Raw genomic sequence first — 22,038 nt, forward strand, 5'->3', positions numbered from 1 at the left:
CACAATCTAATATACATTCCCAAGAAGGGGCGATGGAGGTTGTGGATCTGTATTTACAGTTATCCCTTATGAAATCCAGTTACATGTCAATTTTTCCTTTCTCCAAATTTTGTCACTACTGATCTGCTGTAGCCAGTTGACTTTACAGCAGCCCTATGGCACACCTCAGCAGCCAAGTCAGCCATTTAACCTTTGGCACCAGGGATATGATTCTTGTCAGTGACAAGGACTCCCTGGAACAGCACCATTACCTCTAGATTTTTTTTTTCTCCAAATATAGTACGAGCAAGCAGGAATAATAATTTATGGCAGGGTCATGCTTCCTCTCTGTCCCTGGCTATTGAAAAAGAATAGCATAGAACAAAGGTAACAAGTTCTTTGGCTTTAGACTTCAAGATCTCTAGAGTCAGTATGGTGTAAAGAAACTGGAACAGGTTCTGGCTCTTGGTCTACCCAGGATGCTCTCAGGGCCTCCAGGCAATACTGATTCAGTCACACACATTTCACCAAGCACCAACTAGGCACTTCACATTTCCAAATAAGACTAAAAATTACCTAATGCTAAAAAAAAAAAAAAAAGCTACTTCCAACAGCTATCTTGAATTGGGAGTAAGAGAAAATGGCTATGGAGCTATCATAACGGACCTCAGGAAGCTCCAGCTGGAAGGAAGTGAAGGGTCACTTCTACTTATACAGGCTCACGTGGAACACTGCATGGCTCAAGGCAGGTTCCGTGTGACCCCAAAACAGGTTTCTAGAGAATTCTGGATTTGGTGTGGAGTGTGCAGGAAAATTCTCAAGAATGAAGCATTACTGACAATCCTCAGAGAAGGTTGTTACACTGAGAGGTTGTATATGCTTTATAGTTATTGAATTACTCCAATTAGTAGTACATTTTATGTTTTTAATGGGAGGAGAGAGGTGTGTGACGAGTAAGAGTAGAAGTGTAAAAGAGCTGAAAATGCAGAGGAGGTAAGATTGCAGGAGTTGAAAGGAAGGAGAAGATAGATGGGCTGAGGGCAGTGAGCAGTACATTGCTTTTTAAGGCATTCCACACTGTCAGCAGTGTAGCCAGAATCAGCCCTGGCCCCTCCAGGAACATGCACCCCAAAATCTCCTAATCTTCCCCAAATGGGGTGTCTCTCTTATCTCCTCCTCTCCCCCCCAAGTTACAATACAACCAGTCAGCCCCAGCAATTGTAGGTTAAAACCTAGTTTTCTGAAAATCTTACGTCCTCTGCTTGTATTCTCTGTTCTCACACAAATGGTAACTTAGATTTGGTAAACTAACACATTTCTTAAACTTCATGGGGAATACCATAAACCCCCTTTTAACCATTCAGAAAATAAATCTGTTTTATGTCCATTTTTCAGTAAATTAGATTACATTATATATATATATATTTTTTGCCCTTTCCTCAAGGGTATTTCTTGCTAGAGAAATACCCTTGAGGAAAGAAGAGCTCTAATTTGAGGTGGCACAAGCATGCATATTTTTCAAAGAGGCAAGGCAGGAGAAATGTGACGTCCCTCTGAAAATTTAAGTGATGATAGGTACTAAGATCAAATCATCGGCAAACAGCACAACCCTGTCTCTGACCTTGTTATTGACCATTCAAAGAATTCTGCCTGTGTCCAAGCACTGATAATTGACACTTCTCACTTATGGACTTGTAATGGGGTTGTGCACTTGCAAATAGCAAAATGCTGTAGCAACTCTTCAATCTCATAATCAGAACAAGTTCAGCAACATCTTTCATTCTACTTTAGTATCAAAGTTTTAGGCTAAGTATAAAACTGAATAATAGATTTTGTACTTTCAGCTGAAGGAAAAAGTTAAACAAAACCTGAAAACCCCTTACGCAGGCCAGTTGCTTTGATTTGCAAAGCAAATCTTCATGCATCTAGCATCTGGCTGTTCAGTTTTTTTTACAGTAACACAAACTTACATTTACAGAAAAACTGCTGATTTATAACGTAAACTGAATTAGGAACACGGGGAACAAAAACTTGAGAAATAACACATTAAAGTATCTTTCTCAGAATGCTTTCCGTCTTGAATCTGATGTTACTTTGGTTTCACATCATATACAAGTTTTCACTAAGATAATATTTTTTGATCTTTATACATCTGATTTTCCTCTGACCCACTATTCTTCCTATTGCAATTAATTACTGAATGTCTGATTAAAGCTTACAGGACAAAGTGTAAGCTTCACATCATTGGTCCAGCTTCCATTCTATGAAGAGAAGGAGTCTGCATTTTGCTGTGTACACATATGAAAAGAACGCCTCAAGAACCATAGTTTGGCTTTACTAGTCAATGTCTAATATGTAAAAATGTAAGATTCTGGTGAAGCAGAGATCTAAACACAGATCAGGAAAGGAGATGCCTTTTTTTAAAAACTATTGTTTTATATTTCAATTAAGTTTAGAAAACTACACCAACTACAAAAATGAAATAAGCTACTCAAATTAGTGTAGATTAATTGGTGACCATTATTGCACGGGAAATACTGTCACCGAAATAGCTTTGTTTTGTTGTAAAAATGATAAAAACACAAAAGTCAATAAAACTGCTTAAAATAAGTCTCTGTAATTACCAAGATCAAAATACAGTGGCTTTTTATTAAACATGAACTTTTGTTCTGCCTTCTGCAATACGTAAATAGTGCTGACAATTGGTTTGTGAGCCACTTGCTACAATAAAATGTAATTGTATCATGAGAGAAAGGTGACAATCAGGAGATCATGAAAAAATTACATATTCTCACTGGTAGTTAATTAGCCATGCAAAACCCCCTCAAACAGATATTCTCGTCTATTAGGAATGATTACTATGCAGGCCTACAGATGTCAATACCACAGTCATTCAAATACTTCTTTCCCTACTAATTGAAGGTTGTAAAGCTCTGGTGCCAAGGTTTTGCTTCCAAAGAGCTAATTTATGACTAGAAGGATATTTTATGTCTTCAGTTGCAGCAGCTACAAAACTCAGCAAATCAGAACCATCTGTGCACTGATACTTGAATCACCATTCATCTAGCAGCCTATCAGTCACATTAGTTTGCATCCTGCATTCTTGGCTCATGTACACTTCTGATGGTCCAAAGTTCACAAGAAATATTAAAAATGAATGATACCCTGACCCTGCCTTATTTGCACACACATCAGAGAAGAAATAGGGCTTTTGCATATGGGTAGTTTCAAGGCAGAGATATCATGGGGCTGACATTTCATATCAGGTCCAGTAAGGCTTCTAATTACATCAATCTAAATTTATTAAAACTTAAAGGTTTTATTAACTGTATAGTTTCAGACTTAAAATACAGGGAGGAAATATATAACATGATAGCTGTCAACTTTAAATCTGTGTGCTAAAAAGCACTATGCAGCACCACGTACAAATAAACTACTTAAATCCAAGGATGAAATATCCCCTTCAGTTTGGTAGCTGTAGGAATGCAATGACAAAGGACAAAAAAAATATTGAAAGACAGAAAATGAATTAAATGCTTTCACTGATCAAGACAACTTTGCTTTTAATCTGGTCAGAAAGAAAAACCTGGCATTCAAGCTTGTCTTAAAGATGTTAGTGAACAAAGTCCTTGACTTCCCCATTATCCTGAAAGTAAATGATTCTCCACAGACATACTACTTTGAAGTGAGAGGCTGTAGGTCAAAAGGACTCATGACAGTTTTTCCTCCTTAAGGGTTGACATCCCACTTTTTAGCAAAGCTAGGGGAAACAGGAATTAACAAATGTGATGTATTTAAGGCAAAACAATTGCTGTGTCAGTCTCATTTTTAGAGCTTAAACTACTTCATCTCGTGCAAAAGAAAAAAAAACAATCATCAAACAGGTTTCACAAAATAATTGCTGAACTGCAAGGGATTGTGTTACTTACTTTCAGATCTTTAGAAGCACACAGATTTAGTGCACATCCAGCAGCGGAAAATTCCAGAGGGCCATCGTAAAAAGTTCCACTTGATTTCAGTCCATCCACCAGGATTTTCTTTAGCACTTGATACTTTGGCTTTTCCTCATAAGTTAAACCATAAACACATGCCAAAAACTTAGCTATTTCACCTGTGGAGTATATTTTAAAAGTGAATTTTATTTGATGTGGACCTACAACTTTGAAAAAGTTTTAACTCCAAGATGACAAAAATCATGGGAATGACAACCAAGATACAACAGAACCAAAAGGCAATAGCCACAACAAAGAACTATCGAAATACAAAGAGTTTTTCTTCTTGGGATGGGAAAAGGAAAGAATAGACTTTGATAAATTTGCCATCCCCTATGCTGTTCATTATGTTACGACTGTTGCACAAAACCACACTAACTAGCATTAAAAACTACTCCTAAAGTGTCTCTTTTTAGTCCAAAGATGCTGATAATTTGGCAACTAGAAGGATTTTCTTGATATCTGGATCATAACAGGACCTTTAAAATGCTGTTGCTATGTATACTGAATGCTAATTTGCAGACATTTTATAATTTGAACACCTACTGGGGAAAGCAAAATGCTTTGATTTACAGGGTCTTGACAATCCCTGCATTATGCAAATATCCTATAAGTCACTAGACAGTGGTTGGTTTTGTTGGAAATAGGTCTTAATAATGCAACCCAGCAATAACATTTTACCACCATCACCAGCTAATATCTTTGGAGGTGTTAAGATGCCTTCAGGAGTGTCAGAATACTACAGTTGGGTATGTATAAAAAACTTTTCTTGCAATTATTTTAGTATAATCCTAAAACTAAACTGCAGTATGTATTGACATTCATTGATCCTCAAGGTAAAAGATGTTAAAACAGATCCACTGAGTGTGTACAACACTGTAGGAGGAGGAGAAGGGGAAGCTAAGTTTTAAAGTGAAGTATTTTATACTCCACAATTCCAATGTCATATAATACACATTAAGTTTGGGAATTCTGTGGGGAAAAGAACAGTATGAGCAAATGCCTCATGACCACCCCACCCTACCATGCCCCACAAAGGCCATTGTTTGCCCTATACCGAGAGCTTCCTGTTTGGGTTACCTTTACACTGTTTCTGTGAAGAAAATACAGAACTAGCCAAGCCACACATTCATTAGCTGCTTCAAACTCATAAAATGCTAAGCAATAAAACCTTTTGTAGACCTGCTGCTTACATTTCCATACTAACAGCACCCATATTCCTTAACACATTCACTGCTTCCTAACAACCTGTGGCTAAAATGTCACAGGCAATTACTAGGCACAAGTCTGTCATGCAGGGACAGAATTCCTATTTGGTAATTTCCTTTATTAAAGTCAAAAAATTAAGTTCATCGCATTTACACGAAGAAACTGGTTCCAGGAAGACCTAGTGCTAGCAGTTGGCTTTTTCACAATTCTCGTAGCGGTTAGAATAGCTTTGACAATCAGAGATATTTGTCTTTGTAGCCTAAACAAAAGATTTCATGTTGAACTCAACAGGTCTAATGGCCTGATTTGTAGCTGGGACTCAATGTGGCCTACAATTTTGCGACTACAATGGATTGTGCATCAGTAAGTTCCAGGTGGAACTGGTAGCACTCAGATGCATACCTACCTGACTTGCATTGCAAAGGAGTTAGATCTAGGTCTCTGTGTTACCAGGTGCACCCAAAAAATGGCAGGACATAGATAATAAGGGCTTGATTTTCAGCTAAGTCATCTACTTGATTTTTGTTTTATGGATAATGAGGGAAGGAAACGGGAACATATTTTAAACCATTCCATCATTTATAAAGCTATGTTTTAGTCTTATACTTCTATCACGTTAACATAAAGCAAGAAAATCTTCCTGTCGAAGCAGGACATCTACAACAACACTAGAGGCTGACTTGGTCATAATTCTAGGATTGTCCGGTAGGAGTGCACAAATGCAGTACAACTTCTCCTCACTATCTCACTTTTTGCATAAGCAAACCTGCAAGCTACAATTTTTACAGGATTATCTGTAAAGTAAGGACCTGATCTCGCATTAAGGTTGAATTCAATGGATGTTGGAGAATATCCTAAGTTAGTACAGTATACACTAGAATACAGAGAATTGCAAAGAAATAAGACAATTGTTTAATACTAATTGTTACCAACTAAAGAATCAAACCCCTAGAATAGATGCACCTTGAAATGTAGTGGGTCTGATTCTTCTTTCAGTCATACCGCTGTACAGCAAGAGTAACTCTGCTGAACTATTAGAGTTACACTGACACCAGGGAAAGGAAAATCAGCCTCAATGCATGCAACTCCACTACATTTACCAAGCATGTGCATTTTTAGCTCTAATTGTACTATTATTTATATATTAAATAAAGCACTTTACACTCTGAGTAATATGGGTTTTCTGTACTTTTACTGCAGTATCTGCAAAGAGCATGCAGGTGAAAGTTTGCTAAGAGCACAAATCCTAAATTTCTCTCTAGACAAAATGTTATACTTACAACGGAACATTAAGAAATGTAGATGCAAAAGAAACATGAATAAATGCATATACTTTGAACTTCAAACATGTTTGGTTTCAAAACCTTTAAAGAAAGGCCCAGAGAAGTGGAGTGAGAAAGCAAATAAGTACCAGACATTGCAACAGAAGCACTGGTAGCATTACCCTCAGAAAAAGCTAAGAAAAGAAGAGAGCTTTGGGGTTAAGTGCTGGTGAAAGAGGCTTGAAACTGTGAACACAGAAAATATACCCTGTTTGAGTCCTCCTGTGTTCCAGGAAACAAAACTATGTAGATTCTTGTAAAACAGGAATAACATCAAAGAAATAATTGTCTCTAATCAATTTCTCCCCCTAATGGATACAATATACAGACCCTGAATTTTGGCTAAGTGCATAGCTCAGGATGTTCTAGTGGTTAAAGCACTAGCCTAGGACTTCAAATACCTGGGTTTAATTCCCTGTTCTGCCAGAGACTTGTGTGTGACTTCAGACAAGTCATTTAGGCCCAGATCCACAAAGATGTTTAAGCTCCTAACTTCCATTTATTTCAGGAATAGGTCAGGGCAGGAATGAAGAATGGGGTTGGAACGAGGCTGGAGCAGGCACAGGCTGGGGCTGAAACAGTCTATCAGAACTACTAAGCATCAAGGGATACTCCTGGTGAAATAGTGACATTGAGCAAGTGTAGTGGCTGCTCTCAGTGGGAGCCTATATACCTGGCTTTGAGGTCACGTGATTAGACCTGTGCCTGTGGACTGGCTGAGCTCTGGTTGATTGACATGGAACCCTCAAGTAATATCAGGCTCAGGAATGACTTATCAGGCCCAGAGATTATTGATTACATTACTCCCCCTACCCAAAAAGATGCCTACCAGAGATGATCTGACCAGGCTTATCGGTGTGCAACTGATGGAATTCTCTAAGCTGATTGGGTGCATGTATTTTTTCAGCTGGCTCCCACAAATGATCAGCTGGACCATAACCCTCCCAATCAACAAGGTACATGAACTTTCCTTGGAGAATTTTGGCATCCAGGATCTGCATGGAATCATAGGGTTAGAAGAGTAGTTCTTTGTCACAGATTTCATAGTTTTGTTCTATGGGCATCGGTTGCCGAGAATAAAATGCACAAGGTTGGAGCATGTATTGGGGACCATGCTGCTGTGACAACACTGCTCTGATCGCATAATCAGAGGCATCCACTTTGACAAAGAAGTGGCCAACACCGAAGTGCCGATGTAAATGCTTCCTTTAATAGATCAAAGGCAGGTTAGGCTTCCTGCATCCAAGTAAATGTGGTGTTCTTCCAGAGCAGTTGGGTAATTGGGTTCACCACCTTCAAAAAGTCCTTGAATTAATCTTCAGTTAAAAACTGTCAAATCCCAGGAAGCACTGGACATTGTGGTCATTCCTTGGGGCTGTCTAGTCTACAATCAAGGACAATCTCTGGGGGTCCATATCTATTTCATCAGAAGTGTGATCAAACTCACACTTCTCAGGTTTTCCATACAGGCCACTTGCTTGGAGGCGCTCAAATATCAGACAATCAGAAAGGTTTTGACTTGAGATGAGGACATCATCTCGGTGGATTGCCACGAACTAGTCTAAAACATCCCTGAAAATGTCATCGACAAAGTGCTGGAACGTGACTGGGGTAGTGGAGAGAACAACAGGCATAACCAGATATTCAAAATGGCAATATGGACTGCAAAATGCGGTTTTTGTCCCAAATATGGGCTAACTGTAAACCCCGTGAAGATCAAGCCTGGTAAATACCTTGTCAGAACTGATCCTTTCCAACAGCTCATTGATCAAAAGTCAAAACATACAAGGTTCTGTTCAAGGCACACAAACAAAATTGGGTCCTAGTGGGAGATGGGGATGGATATCTTTGCAAGACTATCATCAAGGCATTCTTGTAGGGCTCTGAGTTCTGAGTCTGATGAGGAGTAAATCTAACCAAATGGAATTTTAGTTCTTAGTTTGAGACCAATGGAGCAATTGTTGGGTCTATGCAGGTGTAAAATATCAGCAAATTCTTGATATTTTGCAGAGATTAATAATCTGCTGGGCACAAAACGCAGTGAACTTCTCAGTGCTGGTCCTTGTTTCCTTGGCCCCTGATTTAACTAGACACAACTGTTGGTAGTAGAACAACTCAAATTGTACCTCAAGCATCTTCCATAAGATGTGTGGATCATGCCTTGACAGCCAGGGAATACCGAGCATGATCAGAAAGTTTGCTGACTGCAGAGTCTCTAGAAAATCTTGGATTTCAACCTGGAGGGGGCATGATTTCACAGGACAGCATGCTACCATTGACCATTTACACTAGATCGGGGGTGCGCTTCCTGTGCACTGGAACTTTAGCAAATTCAGCATCCATTACATTGCTAGTGGCAACACAATCCACTCACACAAGCTGGGTGTAGTTCGCCTCATGTACAGTTGGGACGCTCTAGGTGTAGCAGACAACAGTCTGAGGCTGCCAGGCTATATGTGGGCAGAAGAGGGGCCTCGTTGGAGAACTCAACTCCAAGGAGCTGGTGTAGTCTGTCAGAACTACCAAGTGGCAGGGGATACTCCCAGTGAGGTAGCAATGCTGAGCAGACTGTAGTAGCTACTCTTACTGGGAGCTTATATCCCGAGTCTTGGGGTCATCTGGTTAGAAATGTGCCTGTGGATTGGCTGAATCCTGGTTGATTAACATGGAGCCCTCAGGTAATCAGGCTAAGGGATGGCTCAGCAGCACTTCTCAGACTCAAAGAGCACTCATAAGAAACCCATAGATAACTCATTACACTAAATACCTTTGTGGATCTTGGCCTCTGTCTCTTGGGCCCAGATCCACAAAAGGACTTAGATGTTGCAGTGCTGACTGACACAGCATCTAACTTCTAAATCCCTGGAAAATCACAGTAGCATCATTGTGATCCAGAAAGCCTGAGTCAGGCACCTCGGCTACTATACAATAAATGGGGAAAGACAGGTACCTTAGAATGCAATGCACAAAGCCAGCACACTAGGCAGAGAGCCAGCTCAACTAGCCAATGGGAGGTGTAGACAAAAGAGGAATGTGCTAAGCTCTGCCCCCTCACAGAATTTAGCATTTAAGTCTGGGCTGCAGGGAGGTGCCTATCTCTTCTTAGCAATCCACTAATTGATGGAAGAGAGAAGTTCTTCCATCTAAGTGACATGTGGGTCCCAATCAAGTAGGTGTGTTTCAGGGCCCTCAGGCAAGCTCACACAGCTGGGGACAGACTTCCCTTATAACCCAGCAGCTAGGTACTCACCCAGAATGTGGGAAACTCCCAGTTCAAGTCCCCCCTTCTTATGAAGAAGGGATTTCAACAGGGATCTGCCGCCATTCAAATGAGTGCCCCGGCCACTAGGCTACAGAATTATTCTAATTCTCTGACCAAAAATATTTATTCAACTATTTAATTAAAGTAGAACACCTTCACTAGAAGAATTGAGAGAGCCCCACAGCAGAATATTCCATAGCCTAGTGGTTAAGACATTCATCTGAGATGGAACCTAAGTCCCATTTTTAGAAGCCTAGGTACCTTTGCAGATCACACCCATTTGTAAAAATGGGGATAATAGCACATCCTTACCTCACAGGGCTGCTGTGAGGATACATTAAAGATTGTGAGGTGCTCCATGCTGCTCAGTGATGGGGGCTATACAAGGGTGAGATTTTTTTTTTTTTACCTTCTGCTACCAAAAAACATTTTTAGTACTGGCATGAAGGCCCTGGACATTTTTGCTCTGTAAGCAACGGGGACCCTAAGCTGGGAGGTGCGGAAGGGACTAGCACCAATGCCACTGTATCATCCCCTCTCTGTGTCTGAATGGAAGCTCCTCCATTCGAGCTCGGGGGGAGTACAAGACAGGAGGAGCTGCTGTCCATAGCATTTTCATATCTCTAGGCAGCCGATCCAAAGTATTATTAGGGTGTCAATCATTGTAGCATCTACCTGTCAAATACAGCGTTAACATTAGCATAAAATGTAATTTGAAGTGGACCCTGCTCTTGCCATCTTAAAAGGGATGAAATTCTTCACACATCTGGCAAGCACTGCATCATGAGAGGCATCCCTTCTTTGGCCTCTTGCAAAGGGAACAGAACAGCACCTGTTACCTGGCTGCTCCACCTCCTAGGTCTCTAGGTATGGACAACTTAGCATGCACTAGGAGTGAAGAAATGGCAGCCAGCCTTGCATTCCATGGAAGGGGCCAGCCCGTGTCTGTTTTGGTTTCATATGGTTGGAGGTAGGGAGATTTGCAGTAGGGCAGAGGAAAGGGAGAATTATAGGGAATTTCAGGTGGGGAGAGGGAAAGAAAGGGGAGGGGAGACAATGGAGGTAGCAGGTGGGGGGGAAAGAGAAAAGAGTGATGAGTAGAGAGAGAACTAATAAGGGAAAGGAGGAAACAAAAATTGAGGATGAACAAGAAATTGAGAGGTGGGGAAGAGCAGAATGGAGAGATTGAAAGAGTAGAGTGCGACGGAAAAAACGTATATGTGAAACACAACAAGGAAATGCAGGGGGAAGTAGGATCACAAGGGTCCATCTAGTCTAACCCCCTGCCAAGATGCAGGATTTGTTGTGTCTAAACCAGGGGTCGGCAACCTTTCAGAAGTGGTGTGCCGAGTCTTCATTTATTCACTCCAATGTAAGGTTTTGCGTGCCGGTAATACATTTTAACATTTTTAGAAGGTTTCTTTCTATAAGTCTATAATATATAACTAAACTATTGTTATATGTAAAGTAAATAACATTTTTAAAATGTTTAAGAAGCTTCATTTAAAATTAAAGTAAAATGCAGAGCCCCCAGGACCGGTGGCCAGGACCCGGGAGCGTGAGTGCCACTGAAAATCAGCTCGAGTGCCGCCTTCGGCACACGTGCCATGGGTTGCCTACCCCTGGTCTAAACCCTCCAACTCAGTTCCAGCCTCCTTTTTGAAAACCTCCACTGAAGAAGCTTCCACAACCTCCTGAGGCAGTCTGTTCCATTGTCCTGCTGTTTTTACAGTTAGGAAGTTTTTCATGAAATTTAATTTAAGTCATGAAAGACTGGGAACATTAATGGCAACTATGGGAAAACTTTAAAAAAAAGTATCTTCTGAGTGGCTGGCTTGGTGGGGGAGAACATGGGTGAATGGATGTACACACACACACACACACACTAAATTGAGGGGTGTATGACAGCTGTGAGCGGCTCAGAAGATACTGCCTGGTCTGCTCTTACTTACCAGTTTGATCTTGATGGTCAAACTCAAGCTCATTCTCATCTCTGGTCAAATATTTATGCTGAAGGCCCCAGTCCTGCAAAGTTTAGTATGTGGGTATAATTTCAAAGAGGTACCACACAGGTGGACTGCTGGGCCCACACACTACAATTTGCAGGATCAGGGCCATAAGGGGATAATGCTGCATTAAATCATGCTTGCCTTAGGGGGAGTGGAATTGGTAATTTAATTTAAAATATTAAATTTCAGTTCCTAATTTAAAATATTAAATTAAGTTCCTTTTGTTTACTTTGTTCTTATTGTCTTTTTGCCCAAAAGTTATAAAAATATTTAAAAGCTTTATTCTAACAAACAGACTAAGACGGAATGATAAAATACACAGTATATGCTCTAATCATGCTTACAGCAACTGCTTCCAGCCGGACCCCACTTCATCACTGAATCTGGGAGCTCGTCCATCAGTCTGAAACAAAACAAGAATGCAACAGGTGAAATTTTTAGGAAGTGATCCTTCACTTGAAATTCTGGATACAGTAAAACTCAATTGCAAAAGGAGGAGATCTCAAGGACAACTAACACTTAAAAAGACTCCTCTTCAAACAAAATCTCTACCTACCAGATACCTATTTTTAACCACCTAGAGACTGGAGATTTAAGCAAAACCAGTTATAACCGGGGAAGCATCTTCACGTCAAGCCTCTTTGCAGGGGCTTATACATGTGCTGGGAGTAAATAAATATACCTTGGGATGAAATTTCTCACTTTGCTCTCACCCCAAAGATTAATTTTTGTGTTTTGAAAGTTGGGAACAGTTTTGTCTGGCTTTCTCTAATCATTTAGCACCAGATCCGTTTAAGAAGTGGGCCTCCACCCTGCTTCCCAGGGCCCAAGCCGAAGCCTGAGCCACCTGGTGTCACTGCTTGCCCCTCTGTGCCCTCTCAGGGGGGGTGCACCCCACAGTTTGAAAACCTCCGCTTTAGAGTGATTCATTTTCACTTTTAGAGATTAAATTACTGTAACACTCAGATTACATTTCTCCACAGTGACTCTAGATACGATGTAATTTAGCTTTGTGGGGCCCCTGGCAACTGCCTTGCTTGCTAACCCCTATTGCTGGCCCTGCTACAAGGAACTTAGGTTGGCTTAACTACACCATTGAGGGGTGTGAATTTTTCACACCCAACCAACATAGTTTAAACCAATCTAATTTTCTACTGTAGACCAAGCCTGAGTCAATTTCTCCCCACTGCTCCTCCTGGGGTGGTGCTGCTATGCATTGCTCCTTGCTCTGGGTGAGCCAACAGCTCAGTCTAGCCGCAGGTAAAAAACCCTATATTCCTGCGGGGGCCCAGTTCTCTTTTTAAAAAACAAAACAAAACACTTTCAGTTAATTCTTAGGGGCCATAGCACCAAGCCCCAATAACTGGTTTGTGGTGATAGATGGAGGGGGATCTCATCAATGTAGCTGCATAGTCACTATTACAACAGCATCTACAGTCATAGTGCACTCACATGGGAGAAGACGGGATTATCTGCACTGCAGCAGACTATTGTCCAGGGAGTTACCGCAGAGTTGAGCCTTGTGGAACAGGTGCACGTCCCACCTGAAATTGCCCTTCTACCTCAAAATCCTGAATCTCCTTTGTTCGGAGAAACCACAAGGGACCTGCCAGAGCTTCAGGTGCAGGGTTTGCCCTTAAATTCATAAAGGCAGAGTACAAGGGCTTTGCTCAGAGAATCTAAAAGATGATAAACCCATCAGGTCCTCATCCAACTGGGTGGTTTTGTATGGAGTGGCTTCACATGAGCCATAACCAAAGCTAGCGTTCTGCTATGATCCCTGTACAACCGTGGGATGGGCATGTGAATCTGTGAAGCAGTGGATGAACTGGCTACATCATGCCCCAAGACCTACCCTCCACACCAGTAGAGACAGACACTGCAGACACTTCCACAGCATGCAGATGGGAAGGTCCCCATGGGGCCTGTACTTTAAGGCTGTCAGTAGCTGCCATCACATTTAGAGGCAATGGAAGGTGGGATTTTCTTAGCCATCTCTTTACAAAACAGCACATGTTTAAAGAAATGAACTTTCCAAACAGCATCCATCATTGTTTCACTCTCACCATGTAATGGACGCAGGAGCAGTTTCAATGGGTGGCACCTACCCTGTGGCTCATTAAAGAGGGGAATTCAAGTCTGACTAGAAAGCATGAGAAATCAGAATTCCAGAACTAAATTAAGGAAAATTCGGTGTGTGTGTGTATGTTTAATGTCATTAATTTCCCAAAACATACACTTGGAAATTCTATGATTTCTAGCTGAATTCCCTCAGCATAATTTCCCCCAGGAGGCTGCCATGGCACCAGTTTCCATTTGATTGTTAATTATTCTTTTATTTCAGTCGCTTAGTATTTCACTCTTTTTTTGTAATTAGAGGTAATGATTAGAAGATTTTTATATTACACTGGAGTTTTCCTTTTTGAAGTTTTCAGATGCTTTTATTAGTGATCTGATAACTCAAGACCAGTTTAGTTTTTAAAAGTTCATCGTTTGGTGAAAAGCACAAGCCATGCCGAGGCTGAGTGACACCGGTAGAGGAAAAGGGAAGCTCAACAAGTGAGAGAGCACACTGCATCATCTCCCTTACCTATTTAAGTGGGCACACAGCAGCAAATCCAGCACCTGGCCTAAACAGTGGAGACAGGTGCTGGGGAGGAGAAATCCTTTCCCCCAGGAAACAGCATGGCTGCAGAGCAGCCCTGCAGAAATCACCTCAGTTACTGGACTGGAGTATACAAGATGAAGCACTTACTTCTCCCCCTCACCTTCACAACCATAACTCAGCTACCCCTACTTCCCTGCACTAGGGCTAGCACTAGATTCTTCCTAAATGACAAGAGAAACGAGGCAAAGGGAAGAGAATGAGATTATCTGTGCAGCAGCAGAGTCCCAAGCCCTGCCTCTGTGTCTTGTACTACTTCAACTGCACTCCCATGTCCAGGTCCCCAAGCTCTGCTCTCAGCAGAACCACATTGATTCCACTGCAAAGGGTCTCTGAGCAGAGAAGGGGGCTGGATTTGTCCATCACATACCCATCAACTGTTACATACCCATGTAACTGAATATCGACATGTACATACACCCATCTCCTCTGGTCTTCCACAACATTACAGGGGCATCAAAAACATTCAGACAATTAAGGGACCTACCTCAGTAAATGTTTCATTCCAAGGGACAAAACAGCCATTCAAATAAGAGGGATTTTTTGCTAAATGGAGTTGTACCATATTTTATGTATTTCCTCCTAAGAAATGTTTTGGCTGCCAGTCTGGAAAATACCAGTGCTTGAAGGGTTAACTGTAAGTGAAGAATTAGTGAAGCAGCTTGATCGATTAAATTGATTTAGCAGAATTGTCTAAGTGTTAGTTTGGTTTCTGTACTGATCAGAACTTCTAAAGCAGAAATATTAAACATAACATACGATGTCAACATTTACAGATGCAATCCGTATTATCCGCAGTCTGCAGGCTAACCTTTTTCTCTGCTGAGAGCCGATGTCGCACTGAATTTGCAGATTGATTTCTGTGGCTCAGCTATCCCTATTGTGTACCTCTGTTGTGACTTGCCCTACTTAAAAGTTTGCGGCCTTCTCCAATTGTGATGCTACATCTATGGAAAACTACTGTTCAGCATATCCTTGTACTGAAGAACAGGCTATATTGTGTACCACATGCAATTAACTCTCTCAAGTCCCAACAGTGAGAGCACTGAAAAAATGGTAATAAACTCTGTTGCTTTAATATTATCTAATGAGCCATGGCTGGGGGGGGGGGAGGGGGAAGAGAAGGAGGGGAGGAGAGATTCTAACAGATAAAGTGTTTTACTTGGTATTTTAAATGTTTATATAACACTGAAACCCTCAACCAAAAGATTTAATTCTTTAAAAAAAAAATCTACATAACTGAAAACAAAAGAAATAGAATGAAACAACACATGAAAAATAAGGATAGCTTGCTTAAATTTTCCTCTCTCTCTGTGAAGCAGTAACATAGTTCATTCTCCATAATCATTCTGAATGTGCAGCAAGCATACTGGCACACAGGATTTGCAAATGCAACTTCTTAAAAAATTAACAGAATTCAAAAATCTGAAAAATTGTTCTGCATTACACATTTGTGTACATTAAATCTCCACAGCTGCATGCACATAAATGTATGCAGGAGTGTGCATACATCTCCCAGAGTTCACATCTTTTAAATGCTTCTAACACACCTTTAATTAAGGAGAAAAATTTTAACTTTCAGGTAAGGCAATATTCTACAGGATGTGAGCTCCCTTTGAAGTTCACTTTCAGATCTGTTTTGGTAAATGGTGGAGTATTTGAAATTATTATTATTATTTACTTTATTTTAGCAGTCTGCACAGATACAGGGTCCTTCAGGTTCTGTTCCCAGGGTAGTTTCCCACATAACCACTGTAGCATGCAGTAGCCAAGGATTTCAAGGTCACCTCTTCTGGATGGGGCTAAAGGGGAGAGAGAGAGATGAAGAATAAGACCCATAAGAAATAGAAAAGCTTTGACTGAACTACTGTTGATGAAATATGAAAAAGCCAAATGGGCAAACTGTTTTGTTTGTTCAGCTGTATTAGAACTAAAACGCCCAGGATTTTGGCCTCAGTCCACAGACAGGCAGTGACTTGTTGCTGCTGAAAGTAAGGGTCAGTTTCCTCACCTCCTCCAACTTCATCCTTCCTTAGTCTGGCCTGTCACATGAACTTGATCCCCATGGCCTCTGACATGATCCAGACAGCCCCAAACCCAGTACCAACACTTTCTCAAAGAGCCAAGCAGTAAAACAAAGAAATAAATGTCTGCTGCTAAATTGCTAACACATGTTCCAGGAAGTCCATGGGGTCCACATTGGTCATGCAGAGACCCTTTCAGTGCAGACTAAATACTGATGGCCTTTCCTGTTCTACCACAGAACTATTTGAAGTTGGAAGATATGACAAAACTGCCATCTAGTGTACATTTACACACCAAATCGGTCTGCTTATAAGTTCCACAAACTGTTTAAAGAGAGAGTTGTCGCACAGGCTAAAATACGTTGGCTCTTTAGTAAATCATTCATACATTTATCACAATTTTGCTTGCCAATAAGAAAAGCACCGAGTTATTTCACAAACACCAAAACCCCCCAACCCCAAATGAAAAAGCTGACTTTAAAATGAAAACACATACTAATTTTGTTTCTTTATTACTGGTGACAAAAAACAAACATCTTATACACAGGGAGACAGACGGTACTTGAATTCATACAAAGATTGACTGTTCCCAGGAAAGAAACCCACTGCAATGTAATCTAAGAACTAACATTGTTGATTGCTATTTTAAGTAACATTTTTTTTTAAAAAAAGGTTAAACAAGCAGGGGCAGATTCCTCATTTCTTTGTATGAAGCTGAAGCATATCCTATAGTTCACAATGTAACAGGGTAGGCTGAAGTACACTAACAAACTGTTAATCAACTACAATTATTGGGTAGAAAAATAGCAAGTCCTTTTGAAAATAAATTACACATTTTCCCAAATTTATTTGAAACCTGCATAAAAACTATGGGAGACCGGTACCCCACGTCTAAAGTAGAGAGACCGACACAAGTATGTGGCTGTTAATCCAGCTGTAAACAGATATATTTTGTGAGCTTTCATTAAATAAATTCCAAAAAGTTACTCAAACTATTTTTTCATTTAAAAAGTTATCTACTAAAAGCTACAGTGCCTACACTTCATAACTGTTTCTTGTTACCATACATGGTTGTTTTAAAAGCAGAAGACAAGATTAGTTCTTACATATTCTCTATCTTTACCACTATTAGACTATCAGATTATTAAAGGCCCTTCAATCTAACAGAATGCTACGCTATCCCTTGGGTGTCATTTATTTTCTACACTAGATTCAACAATGTCCTAATGCAAGACTTGGCTCTCGTATTAAAATAAAAACAATCTATACCACTTGCTGTTCTGTAGCGATTTCTTCAGTCATAAATCTCCCGTTAACTGTGGAATGATTCCATTCATACACATGTGTTCACAACTCCTTTTTCCATTATGGCAATTCCAGATTACAACCATATAAACCAGCACTTTTGATGGCAGAGCCTCTAATTTTCACAAAATGCTATTCTGGCACCTGTTTGTGTGACACAGGCTACATACAACCAGCCCTTTGAGAAAAATTGTCAGAATTACAATGGAGTACTTTTTTCACTGAGGGAGTAATTGATATGAAGCTGTAAGTAATGGCAAGTCATTTAGATTTCAGAAGCTAACCTAACATAACTGCTCTTCAGATTAAATAGTCCTCAGAGAGTAAAATTTATTCCATTGTTGTAGTTTGGCCATGTCTAATTACCTTTGAATTCACATTTTAGATCTTTCACCCATTTCTTGATCTGCTACTTCATTTGTACAGCAAAGTCATGTTGTGAGTAGGCAGCGTGTGTATAAGAGTTTTACCAATGTGTTAAGAAAGCTGTGCTGTCCCACAGAATAAACCCTAAATATATGTAATTAAACTAAATGCTGCAACAATTAAAAAGAAAGTGAAAAGTATTACAAAGAGATGATGAATTACAAAAGCTGTTTATTTATCTACGTTTGCAAATCAGTGTTAAAACACAAGTAGATTTACACATATCTTTTTCGAGATTAATTCAAAAGTATCAACATTTCATCATCTACTTGATTGTGTATTGTTCTATCCTCTCTCCCTACTCTCTCATCAGTTCATTATTAGAGATCTTAACTTCTTGAAATGATTATATTTATATCACCATGATCTTTAATATTTTTATACATTTATTTGGCTAATAATCACTCTACTCTTTAGTGAAACAATGGTGTGGTTTATGGTAGTAACCAGCTGAATTCATTACAAATGTAAACTCTATTTTCTAAATAATCCCAAATTTATATTTCAACTATATTTTTAACCAGAAAAATAAGTCTGCTAATAAAATCTAAAATGAGATTACTAGAGTCCTTGATGATTTAAAAAATAAATCTGGGTTTAAAGAACTTCAAAGCCTGCTTTATTTTAAGATGTAATAAAACAAGTGAAAATTCATAAAATTTTGACTTTTAAAATACAGCAATTCTGCTTGATAATTTGTCACTTTTGCAAGATTATATTTTAAAAAGAATCCTTATTTTAAAACAAATTACATTTGATTTCTCTGTAAACTAAGAATTTCTATTCTTCTTTTTAAATAGACATTTGAAATTTGATTTTCCATTAGCAACTACAATACTATGGTGTTTTTAGCCCAATATTAAATGCTATCTGATTAAAACATTTCAGTAGTAATATTATATTCCACAATACTTCAGAGTTTAACTTTTTCACTTGAATATTTAAGGCCTGATTCTGTACTCACCTGTACAAAGATAAATCAGAAGATACTCCACTGAAGTCACTGGAGTAATACCCCCAGCAGTGAAATCAGAGTCAGGCCCTTAGAATATATTCTTAACTCAACAAATAGGGATAGCGCTAGAAAATTCACTCTAACACAGAGTAGCATAACTGAAGCAACTCACACTGAGATAAGAATGTATTATGCTTCTGTGTATGTACCACATTCTGAAGTTAGTTGAGATCTAATATGAATTCAGATTACTATTTCAGAACAGAAAGTAAATTATATCATACCAGCCACTTTTATGGTCTTGAACTTCCAGTGTTCCCAAGAATTCATGTTAAAGACATCTGCTAACCAGAATTCATGTGTGGAACTCTCCAGCAATATAAAATGGGAGTTTTCCACTAGGGCCCTTATTTTGCTAACTATTTCTCCTGCCACTCAGAGTGAGCTAGAAGGCTGATCAATGACAGAGATAATGTGTTTTTCTATGACATTTTCACTACTACTATCGCGTTATAATTTCATCATTAGTCTTTATTTGGATTGTAAGCTCTTCAAGGCAAGGATTGTTTTATAAGTTTGTAGTGTCTTACACATGGGACTACCAACCCTAGCTCGGGCTTCTAGGGGCTACCATAATATAAATAATAATAGTGTTTTTTCATAACACATAAAGCCTATAAAGAAAAAAAAGTGTGCCAAACTGACTGTGGAGTTAGAAATATAATTTTAAAAATATATTACCCTATGGAGTTATATCTTATGAGATGAGTGTTGTCATCTGTAGGGCACTATAAAGTAACAGAACAGTTCAGCTTGGGGTTGAGAATAAGACAAAGAAGATAAACGAGACTGAAATATGAGACTCGACAAAATTAATGGCTGACATATTTCCAAGAAACATAATGAAGTACTGCCTCACTGAGGGTCTGGTCAGCCTGAGGAATTTACTGCAGCAGGAGGGCAGAGTCAAATATGGGGCATTGTTTTTAAAAAGAAGGCTGGATAGTTTTAAGCAACACTTGTAGGCAGCGTACGCAAATTTAGCCGAGGGTTATACACAGAACTGTGTGAAGATCAGATTTTTCAGCTTGCTAGCACTTCTGGAGGGGAGAGGGAAGGAGAAGCATTCCCGGTCAAGCTGACACTGAAAATTTTCAAAATTATCAGCAAATCAAGAAGTAATTGATTTGGATAGAACAAAAATAAAACAGTTTCAATTTAGGGCATTTTAACCCTTTTTTTTCTTTAAATAAAAGCAAAGGAAATTTGAAAACAAATGGCTAGATTTGCAAAATCAGGGTGGTGGTGATCCCCCTTGTACCAACAGCCCAGAGGTTAGAGCACCGGCTGCAGCCCATGTTCCAATGAATAATTATTTATACAAAGTGGAACAGCTGCCAAATAAGAGACAGAGAGAGACCCCACCCCAGCCAGTGTATCCTACAGCCTGGTGTTCAGGGCACTAACCAGGCAGGGGAGAACCTAAGTTCAAGTCCCTGATCCAGCACAGGGATTTGAACCTTAGGCGCCCACATCCCAACCAAGTGCCCTAACCAATAGACATGGGTGTAAGGAAAGGGGTGGTACTTGAACTGACAGAGCAACAGTTCATAGATTCCAAAATACTTCCTTTTGAACTAGACAACATCTTTCAAAAGAACACCCCATCTTCATTTCAAAATTGCCAGTAATGGAGAATCTTCCGCAACCCTTGGTAAATTGTTCCACTGGTTAACCACTTGCACTATTAAGAAAATTAGGCCTTATTTCCAGTCTAAATTTGCCTAACCTCCGCTTCCAGCCATTCGACCTTGTTCCCCATGTAGGTACTTTGTTCAAGTCGCTCCTTAACCTTCTTTTTGTTAAACTAAAAAGACTGAGCTCCCTGCGTCTATCACTATAAGACATGTTTTCTAATCCTTTCTGATCTCATGGCTCTGCACCCTCTCCAATTTATCAAGATTGTTCATGAACAAGATCGTGGGCCCAAGAACTGGACACAGTATTTCAGCATCAGTCACACCAGTGCCAAATACAGCAGTAAAATAACCTCTCTACTCCTACTCAATATTCCCCCATTAATGGAGCCAATAATTGCAGGATCATCAGGTTGAGTATGGCAAATCCAATGTTAATAGATCAGAACAGGAGGATGAGAGTGTAACAAGAAAAGAGAAGAGAATCCAGAGAATTTGGCTTGGGGTTTTGGTAATGCATGATTTCCCCTAGGCATGGAGCTTAAGGGAGTTGTAGTGCCTTTGCAGGCCTATTGGTCCTTCAAAGGAAGGTGTTAGTCTAATTAGAAATGCCAACTTCAGGCCTCCTCCTCTTCCGCCCTTTCCTTTTCCTCCTGCCTGCCATAGCCACAGTTAATTCCAGTTTTCTCTCACTTACACTACTCTGACTTCCTGCTCCCCGGCCTCCCTAATGTTCCTCTCCCATCTAGCCAACGTTCGGTAGCTCAGAATTACTTGTACTCTCCCGTAAAGCTCTGTCTTGCTTACCCCTCATCTCACCCCCTTACACTGCCCAGTCATTTCACCTTGTTCCTCCCTTTGACTCCTCCTCCCACACTTGGCTGCACATCTCTTTTCCTAGTGTTCTCTATACCTAATATGACATTCTTCTGTGCCTAGCACATTCACTTTTACACTGCAAGTCCCTCCTTGAAATCTACCCCGGACTTTCACTCCTGGGCTGCCTGCTATTGCTCAATCTCTCCTTACGAATATTAGACTTTACTTGATTCACTTGCTATACAATGCCCCACATTTTTTATTTTAACCTTACTCCCCCTTCCCCCAACACCCTGTTTCACATTCTATATTTGTCTTATTGAAAATGAAAACTCTTTGAGGCAGGGGCCATATGTTTATGTCTTTTAATCTCT

The 22,038-nt window shown here is 40.0% G+C and overlaps 1 protein-coding gene across 9 annotated transcripts in view; it reads right to left on the reverse strand.

Annotated features, from left to right (window-relative positions):
• The window catches only part of VRK2 (VRK serine/threonine kinase 2), a 73,923-nt gene that overhangs the window by 9,449 nt on the left and 42,436 nt on the right, over positions 1 to 22,038 (reverse strand). For all 9 annotated transcript variants that reach the window (XM_039529819.1, XM_039529818.1, XM_039529821.1 and 6 more), the window contains 3 exons: positions 16,120 to 16,240; positions 12,118 to 12,176; positions 3,909 to 4,090 (listed from right to left, as the gene is read on the reverse strand). In XM_039529819.1, coding sequence (XP_039385753.1) covers positions 3,909 to 4,090; positions 12,118 to 12,176; positions 16,120 to 16,240 — 362 coding nt within the window. The remainder of the gene's footprint in view (positions 1 to 3,908; positions 4,091 to 12,117; positions 12,177 to 16,119; positions 16,241 to 22,038) is intronic.

Source organism: Mauremys reevesii, linkage group 3 (assembly GCF_016161935.1).
Source record: "Mauremys reevesii isolate NIE-2019 linkage group 3, ASM1616193v1, whole genome shotgun sequence".
NCBI classification, from domain to species: Eukaryota; Metazoa; Chordata; order Testudines; family Geoemydidae; genus Mauremys; species Mauremys reevesii.